At 50.5% G+C, this 18,842-nt stretch overlaps 1 protein-coding gene across 2 annotated transcripts; it reads right to left on the bottom strand.

Annotated features, from left to right (window-relative positions):
* Window positions 1-2,084: 2,084 nt before the first annotated feature.
* On the bottom strand, window positions 2,085-16,848 carry ASB1 (ankyrin repeat and SOCS box containing 1). 2 transcript variants are annotated; one of them, XR_005821056.1, is made up of 6 exons: window positions 16,692-16,848; window positions 15,917-16,058; window positions 13,853-14,155; window positions 9,454-9,839; window positions 5,004-7,476; window positions 2,085-2,362 (listed from the first exon to the last, which is right to left on the bottom strand). XR_005821056.1 is itself a non-coding variant. In XM_040561590.1 (5 exons), exons 1-5 carry the CDS (start codon window positions 16,786-16,788, stop codon window positions 7,343-7,345), a joined length of 1,062 nt encoding a protein of 353 aa, XP_040417524.1. In that variant the 5' UTR covers window positions 16,789-16,848; the 3' UTR covers window positions 2,085-7,342. The 2 variants fall into 2 exon arrangements, 1 of the variants encoding a protein (XP_040417524.1); XM_040561590.1 differs by having other exon boundaries at window positions 2,085-7,476.
* Window positions 16,849-18,842: the final 1,994 nt, after the last annotated feature.

Genomic DNA, 18,842 nt, shown 5'->3' with positions numbered 1-18,842 from the left:
GTTTGGACATTTTAGTACCTTTTTTAAGATAACAACCATGGCACACGTGAACTCCTGGCCAGGCATCCTCAGGCTGGCTGATTTTCTGTTGGAAAGATTTGTTGTGCATTTTACAAACACCAGATGCTTGGTGATGAGAAAATAAAGCATACTTTCCAGTAAACAAAAGCAGATTTCATTTGTCTCTAAAGCATAAACAAAAAAACAAACCAAAAAAAAAGTGAAAAAAGTGCAAAACAGATCGGTACAAACCAGGCTCGTACACATGCTCCAAGGGGAGAAAGTGGTGAAAGAAGCGGGAAATGTGTGTACCTGGAGGCAGTTAATGGGCTCCATGGGGCAGCGATGGTCTCAGAGGCTCGAGCCTCCTTTCCTCCTCCAAGGCTGGGCACAGGAGCCCAGTACCCCGAGTGCACTGCCTGGTCTCTCAGTGAATGTGAGTGGTGGGTTCCTTCTTTCTCTTGCAGGTTGCAACCCCGAGGGGCCAGAGAGCTCATCTGGGGAGGACGACAGCCCTGGAGGAGCTGGTAGGGAACAAAGCAAGTTAAACACGTAGGGGCTTCCTCAGCAGCAGCTGGGGGAATGGAAGTAACGCTTGCTAGAGGAACTGCCTGGAGACTTTGAGGCTTAACTGCAGTCTCGGCTGGTTTTCATAGCCCAGGGCAAATATTTGAGCATCACAGAGTGCAAGGCAAAACCTCTTCCCTTCCTTGCTGCTCAGGAAAGGGAACTCTGCACTAGATCTTAAGATAAGATTGATGAGTGTGAGTAATAAGGAGAACACTGCAATGTCATTACATAAACCAAGAACAGGCTCTCAGATGGGCTCTTCTCCCCAGAAATACAAGAAATTCAATGAGAAGCGACCAGAAACCTCAGCCCGTCTGCTCCAGGGAGACGACCAAGAGGGGACAGGTTAACAGCACGCAAAATCACGGCTTGAGTCTAGCAGCCCTTTAAACAATTCCAAATTTATCGGGCCAGCATTTACAGCTCGGAGCTCTCCCAGCTGACAATAAATCTCCTGTTCTGTCCAAGCTGCAGCACAGAGATGCTGCTGCTGACCCGCTCCCCAGCAGGGTCACGGGCACCCAGTTGGGACGGTGCTACGTGAGCCTCGTCGGGGGAGACTTCAGCATTGGAAGGCAGGAAGGAGCCGCTTCTGAACCAGAGCGATTCCAAGGTTGGATGTGTTTGTTAGCCCCCATTAGGGTTTGTTTTGCTTTGTTTTGATTCACCATCACAATAATCACAAATCACTTGTTTTCTTCCTATTTAGGAGAAACTCTCTTTTTGCCTTTAGAGGAAATTCTGGCATTAGCTAGGACAAAACATTTCCCAAGTGAAAACAGCAGGAATCCTAAAAAAGAGACTGGCATCTTTGATTGGAGATAGCTACAGGAACTAAACCCTCAGGCGCCCAAAATGCTCTTCCTACTACCTGAGTACAGAACAGAGTCTGCACTACAGCTGCTAATCCCTGGAACAGAGCACCCATCAGAAATGCTCAATGCTCAAGTTCATTGGGATTTTTCCAATGAAAAAATGAAAGTTATAGGAATCAAAATACACTAAGGAATTTTACTGTCTTCAGAGTACTTCCGTGCCAGGACAAACTGAGGAGTTATGTTTCCAGAGATGGATACAAAGAAAGCAGAAGCAGGAATGAGAGGTCTACGGAGCCTTCTCCAGCTGGTTTTGAAGGACCAGGTGGGACAACAAGACCTGCGGGCTACCCTGAGCAGCAGTGGGGACACAGGGTGCCGCGTGAGCTTGTGGAAGAGGATTTGGTGGGGAGAGGCTCCAGAGAGCGAGCTCCTCTGCACATTCACGTTAGTTTACCTTCAGATTTAGTTGCCGTATCTCTCCTGAAAACTGTCCAGGGGTGACAAAGGTGCAGGAAACCCCAGCCCGGTCCCTGCCTGCTTGCCTGTAACCCACTTGCAGGCAGCACGGTTCTCCGGCCCCCTCCAGTGGCTACAAAACAGGCTTTTGCAATCCTAGTCCCTGCTCTCTGCTGCATACAGGAGTACTTCCCCTTCCCATGACGAGGTAAATGACTAGGCAGACAGCCATACTCTTGCACTGGAACATCTTTATTTAGCTATACACAGACCCAGGCCCACCACAGAGACCTTCAGTCTGCTCTTGGATCTAATCTTGCTGCTGTGCACAACCATTCTATCCCAGGCAAAAGCAACAGACCACCGAATGGTGCTTCTTGAAGCAGGACTCACTTGGCTGTCACCTCTGCTCCATCCCAGGCAGGTTCCTACACTGCTTGCTTCACTGGAACAACAACGGCTAAAGAGGTGCTGTACCTCAAAGGCTGGTTTTGGTGTAAAAAGTGCTTTACTTGAATCTGGGCATGGAAAAAACACACACACACACACATCAACCCTATAAATGCTGTTCTGCCGTTTGCAAAACTCCCGAATGGCAGGAAATTATATTTGAGTACCACGCCAGCTACCAGTGTTTCATACTCTGAAAATCCCCTAATACAACAAAGACAAGAAGAAAGCCCACAAGGAAAAAAAGCTCCTTTGGATTTGCTTTGCTTATTCGAGATCTGTTGTGGTTCTTTAACCATTTTCATGTCATCCCTTGTCATCCCATCCCATCCCACACCTACTTACAGCAAGGCCACACAATGCACACTTTATATATTATGCACAAACGTAACAGGCATTCTTCAAATGAGGGGATGTACGCTGCAGAGCTGTTTGATTTCCCACCTGTGACTTCACAGTTCTGTTATTTGTGTTATCTGAGCACGCCTCATGGACAGCATGTAAAAGAATACTTTTACAAAAGAGAACGCATTGCTACACAGGAGGAAATGGTAAAGTCTGAATTAAGGCAAAAATAAACACTATTTATATAGTGCAAAGATATATAATATGCACATATTATTACTTAGATTCCATACTGGAAGACTAGTGTTTCTTGGGTTTAAAAGGACTAGGACAGTCAGAGGGTAAAGGTTGAAAGGTTGTGGCACTACGGAACTTCATAAATCTATTTTGAGATTCATTATTACCTCTCTACAATGAAATTTCCAGATATTCTGTGTATTAAACCATTTCACTTAGGCAGAGCTGGGTTTATGTAGCCTCAGCAACCAATGTCCACCAGGACTACTCCAACAGTAGTTTCCACAGTTCTGGCTTAATATTATGTGAGTTGTTCTACTGAGTTGGACACCCTTCAGTCCCTCAAGCCAAAAGGAAAGACCACTCAGGTTTAAGGCTGGAACCTTTGCAGGAGGCACAGTCCCTCAGCTGAGATGGGCAATGGATGGGCAGTCCCACAAAAAGCCTCCTGTGACTTGATTCCTCCAAAGCTTTGATTCTACTGATGTCCAAGTGCTTGTGGAACTTTAAGCTGGTTTGCTATAGGGTTGGGAGAACCCTCCTTTGACATGTGGATCATGGGCTTGAGATATTCATGGTCAGGGGAATCTTTGGATGCTACCTTGGTTGGATTTGAAGACCCATGTAGTCCTTCAAATTTGAGGTCAGAAGGACTACCCATACGCACAAAGTTCAGCACGCTGCTGGAGCATCAAGATCACTGTATCTCAAATTATAAACAAAGAACAGAAAACTAACTGAGGCCAAAGTCCCCACCCTAGCATGACTTGTGCTTACCAATGGGACCTACAAAGGAAGCGCATCAGTACCAAATATTGACTCTGCCATGGAAAGAGAGCTTTTCTCATTTTAACTCACATGGGAGTCACGGTTCTGGGGGGGAGCACAGAGATATGGCTACAACTGCTGGCCTGGGTAGGGTGTCACTGGCTGGCTATCCACAAGAATGCTGTAGGACAGTGTCAATCAAGTACAAAACAGTCAGTGGATCAAAAACTGAAGGCAACGAAAATTGTAACAGGTGATCTGCAGAGGCTTAGCTCTAACTACATACTGCAGCTACATCGGGCACCGAATGATCACGCCTGTAGCAGCTAAATTCCCCAAATCTCCTTGGGCCACTCTCTGCCACGCATTCTGGCATTTCTCTGCAGCTCATTCCAGATGGAGCCAGATTTCCCCAGAGGGACGTATGCCTTCCACTTCCATCCTACTACCTTCTCCCAAAAGGCACTGACGTGTGATTGGTTTGCAAAACTACGTGAACAAGTGAAAACCAGAGGGGGAAAAAGTCAACCCAAAGAAGCTGTTGCCATGGCATTTTCTCAGGACAACCTCCCTCGTTTTCTGCCTCTATACACTGGAGCTAGAGAGTACGCTCGGTCCGTGCTCCTGCAAAACATTACGGTTCCACCAGCAAGGTGACAAGAGGCTTTACAACCTGTTTGCATCTTTTAGGCATGTTAACACTTCTATAAAGCAAGCACACAACTCTCAGGCAACATGCTCATGGGCTGCCCTGGCCCCCAGTACGGTGAAAACCTAAACCATCTGCAAGCCTGAAAAGGAAACAATGCAACACTGCTGCCTTCTCACCTTGAAAGCATGCCCACTGCTACATATCCTTGCCATTAATATCTGATGAGGGTTCTGAAAGTATCTGAGCACTGAGTGTAGCCATCACACTTCAGCCTTTTCTCAACAGTGCCCAGTAATGAAAATTTTGCCACCTTGTCCTAAAATCAATGAGCAGAGCAATGTAAGGGGCCAGATGGACACTGGCTGCCCTTCCAAGCCTGGTCATGGAACAGAAATAACAGGAAACAGAGATTCCAGTTTTTTCCCCTGTCCTTCCTCCTTCTCTGAAAGCATCTTGGAAAGGCACATGTTCTCCAGCAGATAATAAAAATATACACAAAAAGTCCACTGCTGCTTATCAAACTCCACCATAAACATATCCCGGGGGGGGGACCAGAAACTGAGCTGTGAGTTTGCATTCATCGATGCCTCTGGAAAAAAAGTATCTCATAAACGAGCGTCAAACCCTATTCACCTTTCACTTTCCTGCTCGAAATTTCTTCAGGTATTTGAAAGCAGATATACCCAACTAAAAGATATGCAACTCACCCCCTCCTCCCTCAGCAGCTGGTCTGAAGTGTGAAGCAATTCAAAGAGCATCTAAAAGCAGAGCACTCATCCAGGGTAAGACGCTGCTGGTGGAAGCTCTACAGAAGACAACTTTCTAAGTGTCCCTTCATGGGCCTGTAAGGGAGAGGCCAGCACAGGTGGGAAGGGAGCGCGGGCACTGTGGGGCTCAGTGCTCAGTCTGTGGGGTGGCCTTGAGGATCCACTCCCACAGAGCCAGGATAACCAGATTTACCCAAAGGCATCTGAAACTGCCAAAATGCAAAGCAGCTTAAACAAACCCACCTCCCTGTTACCACAGAGGGTCAAGGAGAAGAGCGGCTGGAGAGGGATCCCATTCCCAAGAGGGCCTGTCCTGCTGTCACTATCACCCCATGCTTAACCCAGTTCTCAACAACAGTTCCCCAATACCATACAAGAAATAAATCACCAACATCTATATTACTTCTAAAAAAATACCCTTGGCAACTCCATGGGCATGGAAAGAACATTTGGCAGAGAAACACAGTCCAAAAAAGCAGTTCGTAACGTGAGGACTAGAAAATCTTGGATCAGAAAAGTTGAAGCAAGTACCACTTGCTGCCTGGGCTTTCACCCAGGAGGGACCATCTCATCTCTGCCCTTCTAAAAGCTGCTATTGTGAAAATGTTTACTCTACAATGACTATGTCTCGACCTCTAAGGAGCTGGCTGACCCCAAGACACCCAGAAAGACCGTCAGCTCCTCGCAGATTGACACTGTTCCGTGAGCTTGTGACACGAGGGAAAATGGCAGCGTAAGGGCACCAGAAATCAAAGGAGCCTGGTCAAAGCTCTGCCAGATGCAACACTGCATTCAGAAGCTCACTGCCTACTAACTCCCTGATAGAAGTCCTTTCTTCTCCCTTCTCTGCAGTGCTGACAGAATCAGGATGCAAACAAAAATGCCCATTAGGTGGATTTGGGAGGGTGCTGTCTGGTCACGCTGCCACTGGCATCTGGAGTAAAAGGCAGGTAGGAATTTCTATTTCTGCGTGCTCTGCATTGTCACCTACTTTACTGGCCCTTCAGTAACATCATCATCACTGCAATATTGCAAGCAGGAAGTCCAGAGAGAATTTTGGGTGTCTTTTTGTTCATAATCACACAGATACATTCACAGGCATTGCACCAACCACTAGCAGCACAACAGTTTAATTTAGCAACCCCTCCACTGTTGCTCCTGGTCACTCCCAAATATTCAAACCCACTTACAGTGACCAGAAGGTGAGTTTGGCCATTACATTTCCAAAAAGTACCCCAGAAATCTTTCAGGTTCACATTCTGGCTTCACCTGAGTATCCCAGTCCTTGCCCCTGCAGCACCGCAGCGGTGACTGAACCACAGGGATCCCATCGCCCCAAAATGGGCCATGCAGCTCTCAGTTTCCATGGGTGAAAATAACGTTTCCTCTTCTCTCCACATCTTCTCTTTTATGCTACAGCAGCGGTCCTGAGACTTGGCCCAGTCCTAGGCCGTCGGGAGGAGGACTGGCCAACCCTTGCCTCGTCCATCACAGTGCTGCAGGGAGAGCCAAGATGCCACAGCAGATCTGGTGGTCTGTCGAAACAGCTCGGAGGGGATGGGATTACATGTTCTGCTACTCTCCCATCTGTGCGATGGGGCCTCTACAGGAAGAAAGCCAAGTCAGCAGCTACCTTGCAGCACGCAGAGACACGGATACAATTCTCCAAGTAACGCGCAGCCACTGGACAGGAAACTTGATGCATTTCACACCAGAGGAGGAAAGAAGAAAATACACCCACTTTTACAGCAGCAACCACAAACTCCGTAGGTAAGAGAGAGGCCAGGTACTGACAGCAGAAAGAGAATGGTGCTGTTGTAAACCAGCACTGGCACTGAGGCAAGGAGAGACTCCCTTGCACGCTACAGGAAGATGAAAGGCTCAAGTACAGACACATTTGCCACGCAGAAGTGCCTCTGAGACCCAGGGTGTGTGTAACACGGAGCAATAACAGAGGTAGAGTCATCACAACAGACATATGCTAACAGCTACAGGATATACTGTGTTTGCTCATGTACCAGCCACACACACTTACTGGCCTCTTTGCCCAACCAGCCGCAAACAACAGATCACCAGTTAAAGAACTGGTAGCTTGAGTACAGACACACAAAACCACCGCACCCCAAATTTGAAGGGGAAAATCACAGGGGCAGGGAATTGTGTGCACCCCATGAGCAAACCAGTATTTCTCTGCGGGGGTAGGGCTAGGATTGGCACCTGGCTTTATCAGCTCACTCGTTTCGCAAACCAAACTGTCCCAGAAAGCAGCCAGTTGCCCTTTAACTGTGTTCGTGAAGTAAAAATTGTTTAATGGGGTCTGGGACTGGAAGGATATGGATCAGATCCAGACGAGATTTGCCAAGTATTCTCCGTACAGCTATGCGGCAGAGAGACAACAGGCTCCGGGCGCGGCCTGCAAGAAAGAAAGCAGAAGAACTGTTGAGGGACAGGGAGTGGAAGAGGGAGAGGTAACAGCGTGCACATCGTGCTGAGCTCCGGCTGGCAGCGGGGGAGCCACTGACCCCTTCCAAACGCTGAGGCCACGTCCTGCACAGCAACCTGAGGGTGGTGCGGGAGAGCCGAGCATGCACAAATCCTCCCTGCATGGAGGTCAAACCTTTCGGACAAGGATTTGGAGCGATCACAGCTGCTATGTGGGCAGTTTGGAAGGGCAAGGTGGCAGCTGCGTGGGGCTGTGGCACCACAGGAGGTTCAAGAGATCACTGCCCAACCCGCACCAAGCAAGGCTGTGGGAGGCTTTGTACTAATTGCGTCATTGTTAAAAGATGGGGACTTTCTTTTTGCACTAAACCGACCCCTGGGAATCAACAGCATTGATGGTCAGCTCAGGCCTTATCCCGAATTTCCTTTGATGGCTTCCACTGGGTTCACTGAGAGCTCTTCAGGGACAAGAGGACGGGGATGTCTGTGTTGATTCAGGAACTGGACCTCCAAGGCTTCCCTCCATGACCCTGCACGTTCCCCCCAAGGAGTCCCTTCTGCCTCCTAAACCCAGGCCTAACGGAAACCACCTGCTCCGTCCTCACATCTCCTCTCAGCAAAAGTCAAAAGGCAGGTTTAAAAACCAGGCATGTGCAACGTTGAATAACTTTGGGGTTGGGGTCTGGGGGTTGTATCCCACATCCTGGATCCCTTCCCAATTTCTCTGGTCTGGAGTGCAAGAGTGAAACCCCACTTCCGACCCTGGTGCAAAGCCCTGGCCTTCACCAGCTGAGCCTGGTGGTTTTACGAGGTGCTGCCATTGCTGGAAGCAGGGTACATGCTGAAGTGATGCTGCTTTTGTTATAAAAAGAAATAAACAGCAGGTAAATTTAGGCATGTTTGGGCTTGTGGCTCTGGCTTTCTTCTGTAACTCATTTGCTTCCCAGAGGGCGTTAAATTCTAAAAAACCACCTTTTTCCACCATTTTCCACCACCGTCTAAGCTCCCTCTTTCCATCTGCTACCACCATTGCATCTTTACTTCCCAAGCAGCCTGCCCAGACACAACTACCCCTTGAGCACAGGGTCACCTGAGAATCGTGAGGATACATCTGCATGGTGCTGGAGACCTGGGTCTGACTGGATATGCCATAACCTGGCTGTGGTCCTCAGACCGAAAGCCCTGCCCTGACACCACCCCGCTGCCTAACCTTGCCTCGGGCAGCTGAGGATACCACCGGCAATGGAAAAGAGCTGGGAGAGAGATTTTAAAAAGGTAAAATTGTGGTCAGAGGTTGGGCTAAAGAGACTGGGTTCACTGGCAGCTCAAGGACTCAAGAGGGAAAACACTGTGCGAATGTACAAAATGCACCAGGAAGGAAAGAGGGAGCCTAGCTAGGGGCTCACAGGGAACTATGAGGCCATTGGGGTGAGCTGTGAGTGCCAGCAGACAGAGCCTGAGGCAGGCAGCAGCTCAGCAACACTGAGGATCCACTGAGGAGCTGTACAAGGCCTGGTGAGGTCAGTAACACCTGGCTTCACCGCTTGTTAAATCCAAGCTATCTTTTTGTGTGTGTGCTTGAATTGCTCTATGCTTTTAAGCTGGGTATAACCTGCCCACGGGACCTTTTGCAGCTGGCTAAGGGCAGCTGAACAAACAGACGCAGAAGAGGGTGACAACACTCACCCACCCCAGGTCCTGCTATCTGCTTTGTTAGGGGGAATCCATTCGTTCAAGTCAGCAAGAGTGCCAACAGGCACTCGAGCTGGTGTCTAGGCAGATACGGCCACCAAGCACAGAACACACCAGTAAAAACATATCCCTGGCACCCAGCACACCCTACCCACCTTAACAGCTCCTAACCACCAAATAAACTCTCCAAGACATTCTCCTGAGTCCAGAGCTAGACAAAACCAGTCGCTGCAGTAAGCCAAAGCCACTGACTTACCCCGTGCTTCTTTGAAGACCTGCAGAGCCTCAGGGTTCACTTTGACCCTTCCCGTGGAGTCGAATTCCAAGGCCTCCACTTTGACCAGGTTCAGGTTGGCTCCAAAGTCAATCAGGAGGTGGATGAACGCCGCGTCGCAGCCGTGCCGCAGGACGGCGTCCATCACGCACACGGGGGAGCCCCGGGAGAAGCCCTGGATGTTGATGGGGCCGCAGCAATTAAAATCGGGGTTGGCTCCGGCCTGGAGGAGCAGCCTGAAGCACTGCAGGTTGTGGTAGGCGGCGCTGATGTACAGCGGGCACACCACCAGCGTGGTGAGGGGCCGCAAGGAGAGGCTGGAGACCCGAGAAGCCAGGTGGTGGTTCACGTCCACGTCTGCGCCGTACCTGGGTGGGAGAGGAGAGACCCTTTGGACAACGCCACCACCACCACAGGGCACAGGGGCACCCACACCTGCCCTCAGAAGGGTCTGGCAAGTGTTCTGTCGTTCACTGACACACCAAGCAAGATAAAATCAGATGAAGGCCACAGTGGTTCTGAAGAAGGGTGTCTGCAGGTGGATTTAATGCAGCTTCACCCGTTTACCTTCACAGTTAATTTGAGGGAAGCTTTTCGTCATGCCTCCCTCCCAGGGACAGGCAGGGAGAGGTTGGAGCAGGGATGCAGTGTCCAGCATGGTCTGATCTTCAAGAATAAAGCTGTTCCTCTGCCAGCACCAGCACAGGCTCAGGGCTGAAGAGGAGCAGCTGAGGGACACCTTTTCTTGCCCTCCCGAAGGACGTGCCAAGCTCAGCCCGGAGCCAGCAGCACGTAATGCTGGATGCTGAGGGGCTGGCTGGGAAGCAGGAGATGCTTCCAAATGACTCAGTGGAAGAGATGCAGTGAAATAACTTCCCCACCAGGATAACACAGGCCAAAAAGCAATACAAGCGATTGATCTGACTGTCACAAACAGCAGGGAAATGGAAACAAATCAGTGCTCAATGGTGAAACATGTATGACAAAATCCCGCTCCCGAAGGAACTTGGATGGCTGAAATCCCATTAGAAATCCCAACACAGAGGGAAAGAGAGATTCAGCCAGTGTTAATCTCAGCTGAAGGGACATACCTGCCAATTCTGAGCACGTAGGAAACTGGAAAAATACAAAATAATTGCGTCAGACCTCCCGCTCTCCCCATGCATCCTGTGCCATTCAACTCACAGGTCGTATTTCACACCAGATTAAACTTTTACATTTAACATAAATTTTAAATTTTAATATTTTACACCAGATTAAACCAGGGAGCAAGCTGAAGCCCTGCTCAATGGAAATCAGCAGCATCATGAAACAGAAGCAGCAGCCACGGCCTACCTCTTCTCAGGAAGTACAGGAGGCACTACCTTTGACAGAGCAGAAAACAAGGCTTACTGCCTTTGGTTCTTTTTATTTTTTTGTTTTAGGAGAAAGTGAAGAATACAGCCAAGAAAATGGGAGCAAGAAGGCCAAGTGCTGCTCTCTAGAAAAGCATGGAATTTGAAAAATGGTAACGCTGCACAAAGAAGAGAGAGCAGAAGTAAGCCTTTATTCCGCCCAGGGTGGGTAACACCCAAGCAGTGGGGACACTGTAACTCCATCTGCTTCACGTGCAGCTTGGACTGGAGCAAGGAGGAAGACAACACAATCCCCTAAGGAGTAGCTGGTTTTAATTGCAGCATTACGGATCAAGTCCTGTCCCTTCCCCACACAGGAACAAACCATTCCTTCACCCGCCAGCCCCTCTCCCAAAATTGCAAGCCACGTATTCAGAGAACTAGATTTTTCTGTCTTTGTAGATATCACATAATATTCCTTCCTGCAGTTAATAAAACAAATAAGGAAACCACCTGGGGACAAATTCTTCCTCACTGCAAGCACGACTCTTTCTGAACCCAGTAGGGGTTGGTCCCTCTCCAGTAAACACTTAAGCAAGGGCTTCAAGTCAGAGGACAGGAATAGTCTCATTTAAATTAAGCACACGTAGAACAGGGGCTGAGGAAACTTGTCTAAGAGCTGCAAATGGCACGCAGTGTATTTTTACCCCAATGCACAGGATTTCTCAAGCAAGGACATCTAGGCTAAGATCTCCGGAGACCTGTGGGGTGAAAAAAAGCAAGGGAAGGCTGTGGCGAGGCAGGAATTGACACTGCTGAGTGCAGGCTGGTCCTCGCACCAGCCACAGGACCAAGCTTTGCTCCCCAGGCCAGGCAGCTGGCCTGGCGCTTGCTGCACGCTCAGGGGACATTTTCCACCTTCTGGAGACTTTCACAGCACTTTGCTGAATTTGCATCACTTCATATTCATTGAGTAAATGAGAAAAGGTGTCTGCTCTCCACAGGCAATTGCATGTGTTCCCTGTAGCTAAAGAAACCTCTTAAAATTGGGCTACACAAGCATTTGAACAGAATCAGATGTGCTGCTAGGGAACTTTCACAGGAGGGTCATGCGGCCGCCACTGCCTCCTACGGCCACGGTTCTCACCGGGCAGCAGATAGCCCCTCACTTCAGTCCTCTGCTTTTCTGTTAATTGTTGATGCCAAAATTATCTGTAGAAACCCCCATTTCCAAGCAAAGCAAGCAATGCTGCTTTTATTAGAGCTGTGTACCTGTCTGAGGCACTGGCATGATTTGTCAGATCTCTTTTCACTGCTTTTAGTGTGGCAAAAGCATCCTCTCATCCTCCGTACACTGGGTCAGCCCTCGGTTGCGCTGCAGTCCAATGCCATCACAGCATGATCACATAACAAGCTGTTGGGAAAGTAATCTATACCCTGGAAATATAACCGTAAATATTTCCGCCAGTCGTCTTACAAAATAGATCACCATTCCCTACCTCCGCGTGTATTTACTATTAATGGATACAGTTTCACCTACTGCTTGGTTAGCTGTTTCAGCAATTGCGGTAGGGCTCAGGAATCCCCATTGTGCTGCCATATGATTATAAAAAATGAACCAGGTGATGTTTAGACACCTGCAGCAAGCCTGACTGGGTTGGGCTTTCTTTTCGGAACACTGAGACTCTCTCAAGCAGAATATTCCGAGAGATTTCCTTGTATCTCAGCATAAGTGTCTTCCTCACTGCATTCCCCCTGCCAAGTCCTTTAGATCAACATTTTGAAAATCTCTGAGTGAGCTTTGTAACATAAGACTGCATTTTAAAGTAAGCAACTCTGAACAGATCTGTGAAATCCGTACTCCAAGATATTTGAAATTTTGGGCAATCTGACAATTTGGTATTAGCTTAGCAGCCTTGGGAGAGACATCGTCTAATAAAAAGATATTGGACAAACTCCAGTTAATTTTTAATCCTGAAAGTTTTCCAAAATCTTGCTTTTAATATTGCTGGCAAGGTATCCCAAGGAGTAGACACATAAATCAGTGCATCAGCTCTCCATGTGCTGAAATACCATTTGCTACATTTCACCCTGCCTCAGCGGATATCAGGGGAGATTCTGGGGAATGCAGCATGTATGCTGAACCCTGTACCAACAAGCATGGGGCGATGGGGACGTCATTCTCTCAGCTTGCACAAAAAGGAGCAAGGAAGGGGCTGGTCTCCCCTTCTTTCTGCTTGCCAGCATCCTTAGAGCTGCACTTGTGTGAAAATTAATTTCCTCATCAGCAAAAGTCCTTTCCATTGTTATTTTCTAGCAGCTACAGTCATTGAAGGGGTTCCTTGGAGAGTGTTTCTCTGTGAATCCAAATAAACTTTCTACTTTTTCTAAACTTTTATTACTCCTTTCTACAACCTGTATTTCCCGCCTATAATCCACTCTTATTTGGCATCAAAGGCTCGTATAGTTGCTCAGCACAACCCCTTATATAAAACAGCTTCCAATTTAGAAGAAAGCACGCATCATGGCACGCCACAGAGGAAGAAACTCAAGTTCACACAGCCTACTGCTCGACCCTGAGCCCACTCACTGCTGGTGCACGAGAACAGACTGTGCTGGTAACAAGCACCTCTCCTCCCTAGGACAGAAAATGTTCACAGCAGCAGGAATAAGCAAAAGAAGGATGCATTTCTGAACAATTTTCGGTTGGGTGGGTGATCCACCTCACTCGTAAATTCAGCCAGGTGGGGCTGAGCAACAGGGCGTGGAGCTGGCCACGGGGGAGTAGCAGCAAGCAGACAGTCAAGATGAAGGCTGGGGGGAAAGATGCTTTGCAAGATTTGGCTCTGAGACACTCGCTGGGAACTTCTGCATTCTCCCTCCTGCCCATCAGTGGCCCCTCTCAGCCAGCTTGGCCAGGCCTATGGAGGCACCAGGCATGCGAAGAGGGAACGGATGCTCCAAAGATCCCACGGGGAGGAAGAAATGGAAGTTAGAACCATTCCTTTCCCCACCAGGACCATCCCCAGCCTGCACCCACTTCTCACCTGATCAGCTCCCGGAGGATGTCTGCCCGGCCCACACGCGCCGCGTGGTAAACGGGGGTGCTGCGGTGGTGCCGGCTGCCATTGGGGTCAGCCCCTGCTTCCAGGAGGATCTTGGCACACTCGAGGTGCCCGTTGACCACAGCCACGTAGAGAGCGGTCTGCCCCTTGACGTCCACCAGGTCGATCTCAGCCCCTTTGCGCAGGAGGAAGTCGACGCAGGGGCCATGGCCGGCGGTGGCAGCGATGCGCAGCGGCGTGCAGGGCAGCCAGCCGCAGCACCACACTGACTTCTCGTTGATCCGGCTGGCGTGGGTGGGAGAAGCATAGGGTAATAGAAAGCTCCCGGTCACCAAAATGCTCCCAAAAACCCCCAACCCCCTTTTCCCTTCGTAAAGGGAGATGTCCCAGATCAGAAGTGACCGAACAGGGGACTACAAAGGTTTAATTCAAGCTGCTCCAAAAGTGGCAGAAGGTTGTCAAAGCAGCAGGGAAACAGAAAGAGGACACAGGAGGAGCAGAGAAATGCTTGAAAACGCAGGCATCTGTATCCCTCTGCTGGTACATCCACGTGCTCAGCCTGGCACCATGGGATGACATAAATGCAAATCCAGGGAAGCTCAGCACAGCGCAAGCACAGCCCTGCCAGGAAGGAGCTAGCTTGGAGGGGCAGCCGTGATAAACAGAACAGCATAAATAGACCATTAGCATCCTTGTTAGACAGCCACACTGGCAGAAGAGCTTTTTTCAATTTATACAAGACATGGCTCTGGTTGGAGGCTGCTAGGATCCCCTCTGAAATCACCTGTACTACTTGTCATACTCATCCAAATTTCAGGCTAGCCCTATAAATCTCATAAATATCCAGACTCAGTCCCCATTTCTCTGCAAGTCTCTGTTCAACAGAGAAGCACCATGCAGAGAGGAAGGGATTTCTTTAAGGCCAGCACAGGCAGGCAGAAGTGCCCTTTAGCCGGCACAGCAGTGGATTTGCTCTTCTAGCTCACTCCACGCCAGCCCGTGTAATTGGTACAGGACAAAGCAGCTTTCATACACTGCAGTTAAGGCAATTTGCTAGGAGAGCAATGCCACAATGTTTTTGTTCAATCATGTTTTAGGAAGAGGAATAATATAAACCTTGCATCAGGCCCTCAGTTGTGAAGTCTTTTGATAAAGATTTAATCCCTTTAATCCCTGCAGGTTTGGGAATCTCCACCCCATACCTACTACCAGATTCAAAAAAGTCACTTCTCTGTGCATTCCACCACCTGTGTGATGACACCGCAGGTTCTGCCAAACTTTGCTTTTTCCTGCAAGGAAGGATGCCAGGTTCAGCTTGTGACCTTAGAGGGCTGCCTGGCCCTGCTCAATAGGGTTACCACATAGCAGGGTACAAAAATAACGCAAAACCTCAGACCAGGGGACCAAAGAGTGGTCTTCTGCCTAGGTGGCAGAAGGCGGGTCTAGCTCATTCTCATTTTTGCTGAAATTACGTTTTTTAAGGCTAGTAGACATTTTGCACTCTAAGCAGTTTTCTCCACGGTGCAGGAAAATTAATTAACTATCCCCACGGTCACAGACTTAGCACTGGGCAGATTTTGTAACATAGGGTGTTTCAGGTTTATATTTGATTGTAATCCTTTTTGTATGTTTTTCCCATTATATGTAGACTCCTATTTTCAAGGTATTGCATTTCCATCATGATCTGAAAAGGGTTTGTGCGTGGACGCTGCACACTCACAAACTGGCTTGAGATTTGCCTCCTGGGAGACCGACAGCGATGATTTCAAGGGTGAGCAGAGCAGCCTCCCACCAGACACATCTCCTGTAAAAATGGAGCAGGGCACTTCTACCAGCAGGAAAGGTCTGGAAACGAGAAGCAGGCTGTGGGGAAAAGGGGGGGGATGGTGTGGGGTGGGCAGCCCCATGGGACTTAGGAGTCATTAGCCAAAATCTTCAGAGCGGCTTTAAGTCAGACCTCGCACCTAGCTTCCCCTTGGTCCCAGAAGGATATCCAAAGCCAGGTACTATGTGGCAAGCCACTAGAGTGGGAGAAGCACCCCTCACCTTTGGAAGCTCTCCTCTTGCAGCAAGCTCTTGAGCGTGGGCAAGTCCCCGACGTAGGCTGCGTCGTGCAGCCGCGTGTCCTCACAGTGCTCGATGGGGTGGTCGCAGAACTGCTCCCGCAGCCACTCCTTGAGATTACGACCTGCGCTGGAGAGAGGGGAGCTGGGTTGAGTCCTGGCAAGAGGCTGCTGGGGGAGGCAGGTGTTGGAGAGCCTCGGCGAGGCTCCCAGGTGGCCACAGGGCTACCAGGGGGCTGGGGGAGAGTCTGCCTTGCTGGGAGAAGCCACCAGCATCCCTGCGGGTGCTGAGAGCGGGGAGCTGGGGGGCGAGGGGTTGCCCCCATCCCACACACACCTGCAGAGGTGACACGAGTGCTCAAAGCCCGCCACCGAGCACAGCCAAAGACAACAGCGGTAGGCACGTACGTCCCCAACCCCAAAACTCTGCACATGCTGAGGCTGACACCGAGCTCCCCAGCATCTCCCACAGCTCTCCCTGGGAGGCACGGGAGGCTCTGGTGCCCTGCACAGGGTTACGGTGAGGTACCTCAGAGCACCTTCATGAAATTTCCGAGGCATATTCACTGACAGCTAGGTCCAGGGGGAAATAAAAAGGGGGATAAACGCGGTTACAACCCTCAGCGACGCAAAGAGATCCTCCGCGCAGGGAGCTCCGTACCGAGCGGGGAACCCGTGCCCTGCCCCGGGGCTGCCCCCAGCAGCCTCCCCCGGCCACCCCCAGCCTCCCCGCGGGGTCTCCCCTCGCCTCACGGTACCTGCGTGCCCGCCCGAGGCGCCCAAGGAGGCCGCCGGGTCCCCGCCACCTCCGCCGCCCGGGGCGGCCCCGGCGCCGGGGGGGCTGCCCTCGGCCATCGGCCGCAGCTCGGCCCGGGGACCCCGGCGCTGCCGCCCTCACACCGGCCTCCGGCCTCCTCCTCCCCGCCGGCAGCCTCCCGGCGGCCCTCCCTTCGCCGGGCCGGCCTGATTGGGTGCCCGCCGCGGCTTCCTGCCTCGGCGTTAAGGTGGTTTTCCCCGGCCCGAGGAGATGGCGACATGGTGCCTCCCTCAGAGCACCCCCGGCATGTCGGGGGAGGCGGCGGGGCTCGGCCTCTGCCAGCTCGCCGTGGCAGGAGCCAAAATGGCCCCGGGCCCGTGCCCTCCAGAAGCCAAAATGTCGGAGGCTGGGTCTGCTCCCCACACAGCGTCGTTGGTACGAGCCTTGGAGGCTCGTAAGGTTTCTTTCTAAAAATGAGAATGTCAAAAGTACAGAGCTCGTTTGTTGGTGGACAGACTTGGGGCACCTTGCAGCAGTCACCAGAGGAAAATGTGGCAGGTTATATGCCGAAAATGTGCCCAATTCTCCGAAACAAACCCACAGCCACCACCTGCTGCAGAGGTGCAGACCAGGTGTGTGAAACCTGCCTTGTTCCACCTGGTAAATCGGAAGGATTTTCTGTTCCTAGGCAGGACAAGGTTCATCCATAGCTCAACATTTCAAAGTTCTGTATGATCACGTTTCCCTGTTTTTCCCTGCAGCGTAGCTCCCAGGGTCCTGCTCATGTAAACACTGCTAGAACGGCTGTGCTGAGCATGGACAGGACTGGAGGTGAGCAGGAAGGCGAGCCAGTCATGAAAACATGACCAAGAAACAACAAGGAACAGGGTCAGAGCAAAAATCCACTACTTTGTGTAAACCCCACCAGGTATTTTCAAATACAGCACTCTAAGCTGCACCCTCAGAAAGCAGCGGAGAACTTGTGAGGTGCCTGCACTTTGGAAGTGCAAAGTGCAAACAGAAGTACAGGCGTGTAGAAAGATGCACACATGTGCAAAAGGTCTGCAAAGAGAGGGGTTGACATCGAAACCAGCCTCCTCCCAGGGCAGCTCTCACACGCAAGCTGTCGTAGCAGCTCACTGTGTTGGCGCGCTGGCACAGCGCCACCCTCCAAGCCTTTGAAACACACCCTGACTTGTGAGTGCACATTTGAGTCCCCATTGCCAAAGGGGAATGGTGGTAATCCATCTAGCTTTCCTGTAGCTCCACTCCTGCTGCTCCGTGGCAGGATATCAGTCCATAGACGCCAGACTCTGGCTGCAAATATGGTTTCCTGTAACTGTTATTATTTGGGCTCAAGCGATCCAGAGGAGAGATGTGCAATCTGCAAGTCAAAACTGTTTGCCTTGCCCAGTAAAAGATCAAAAAGGGAAGGAAGCAATGGGATTTTCAGAAGCCACCAGCACTGGCTAGCGCTGCCACCTTCCCCTGCTGCTGTCCTTATGCCATTAAACAAGGCAGACCTGGGGCCAAGGAACGTGCCCTATGGAATGAATTGGCTGCCGGTCTGGAAATGTGACTCAAGGTCTGTTTGGCCTTCCTTGAGTCAAAGGTACCAGATCTGGAAACCAGACACTGGGGCTAGGTGGAGCTCCAGCCCTCAGTGTTGTTGGCCTGCACTCCCCCACATTTGTGGAAGACTTCCTAGGATCGAGATGGGATCTGTCAGGGCTTGCCTCAGGGCTGGACAGTCTCTGGGATGATGGAGCAGATTAACCACCCTCCGACAGGCTCCTCTGTGAGCAGCATGTTCCTCCTGTGGTTTCTAACCTGAATCTACCATTTGATCCCACAACAGAAGCTCTGTGTGACCACTCTGTCTGCTTGCTGTCAGGGAAGTGTCCTGGCACTGGGCAGCATCACAGCGGCTGCCACAGCTCTGCCAGGGGCTGGAAATTGAAGCTGGAGCTTCAGCAACACAAGCAGGGGATAAATCCATCTCGATATACATCTCAGTTCCCTGTTGCTATGCCTGATATTAGCACAAGACAGACCAGAGCAACTTGCTAGCAATTGCATTGTGCCACAGATTTAATGGGATGAGATTTAATGAGCTCCCCCAGCTGCAAAGCATTGTGTTGGACTGCTGGCC

This window comes from Cygnus olor, chromosome 6 (assembly GCF_009769625.2).
Source record: "Cygnus olor isolate bCygOlo1 chromosome 6, bCygOlo1.pri.v2, whole genome shotgun sequence".
In the NCBI taxonomy this organism is placed as follows: Eukaryota; Metazoa; Chordata; class Aves; order Anseriformes; family Anatidae; genus Cygnus; species Cygnus olor.
This window is presented reverse-complemented; position numbering and strand designations above follow the sequence as displayed.

Coding starts and splice junctions, on each gene's coding strand:
- ASB1 (XM_040561590.1), bottom strand. CDS start 16,788: ATGGCCGAGGGCAGCCCCCCCGGCGCCGGGGCCGCCCCGGGCGGCGGA. Junction 16,059..16,691: donor CGCCTCGGGCGGGCACGCAG/GTACCGTGAGGC, acceptor TCTCCAGCGCAG/GTCGTAATCTCAAGGAGTGG. Junction 9,840..13,852: donor ATCCTCCGGGAGCTGATCAG/GTGAGAAGTGGG, acceptor TCTCCCACCCAG/GTACGGCGCAGACGTGGACG.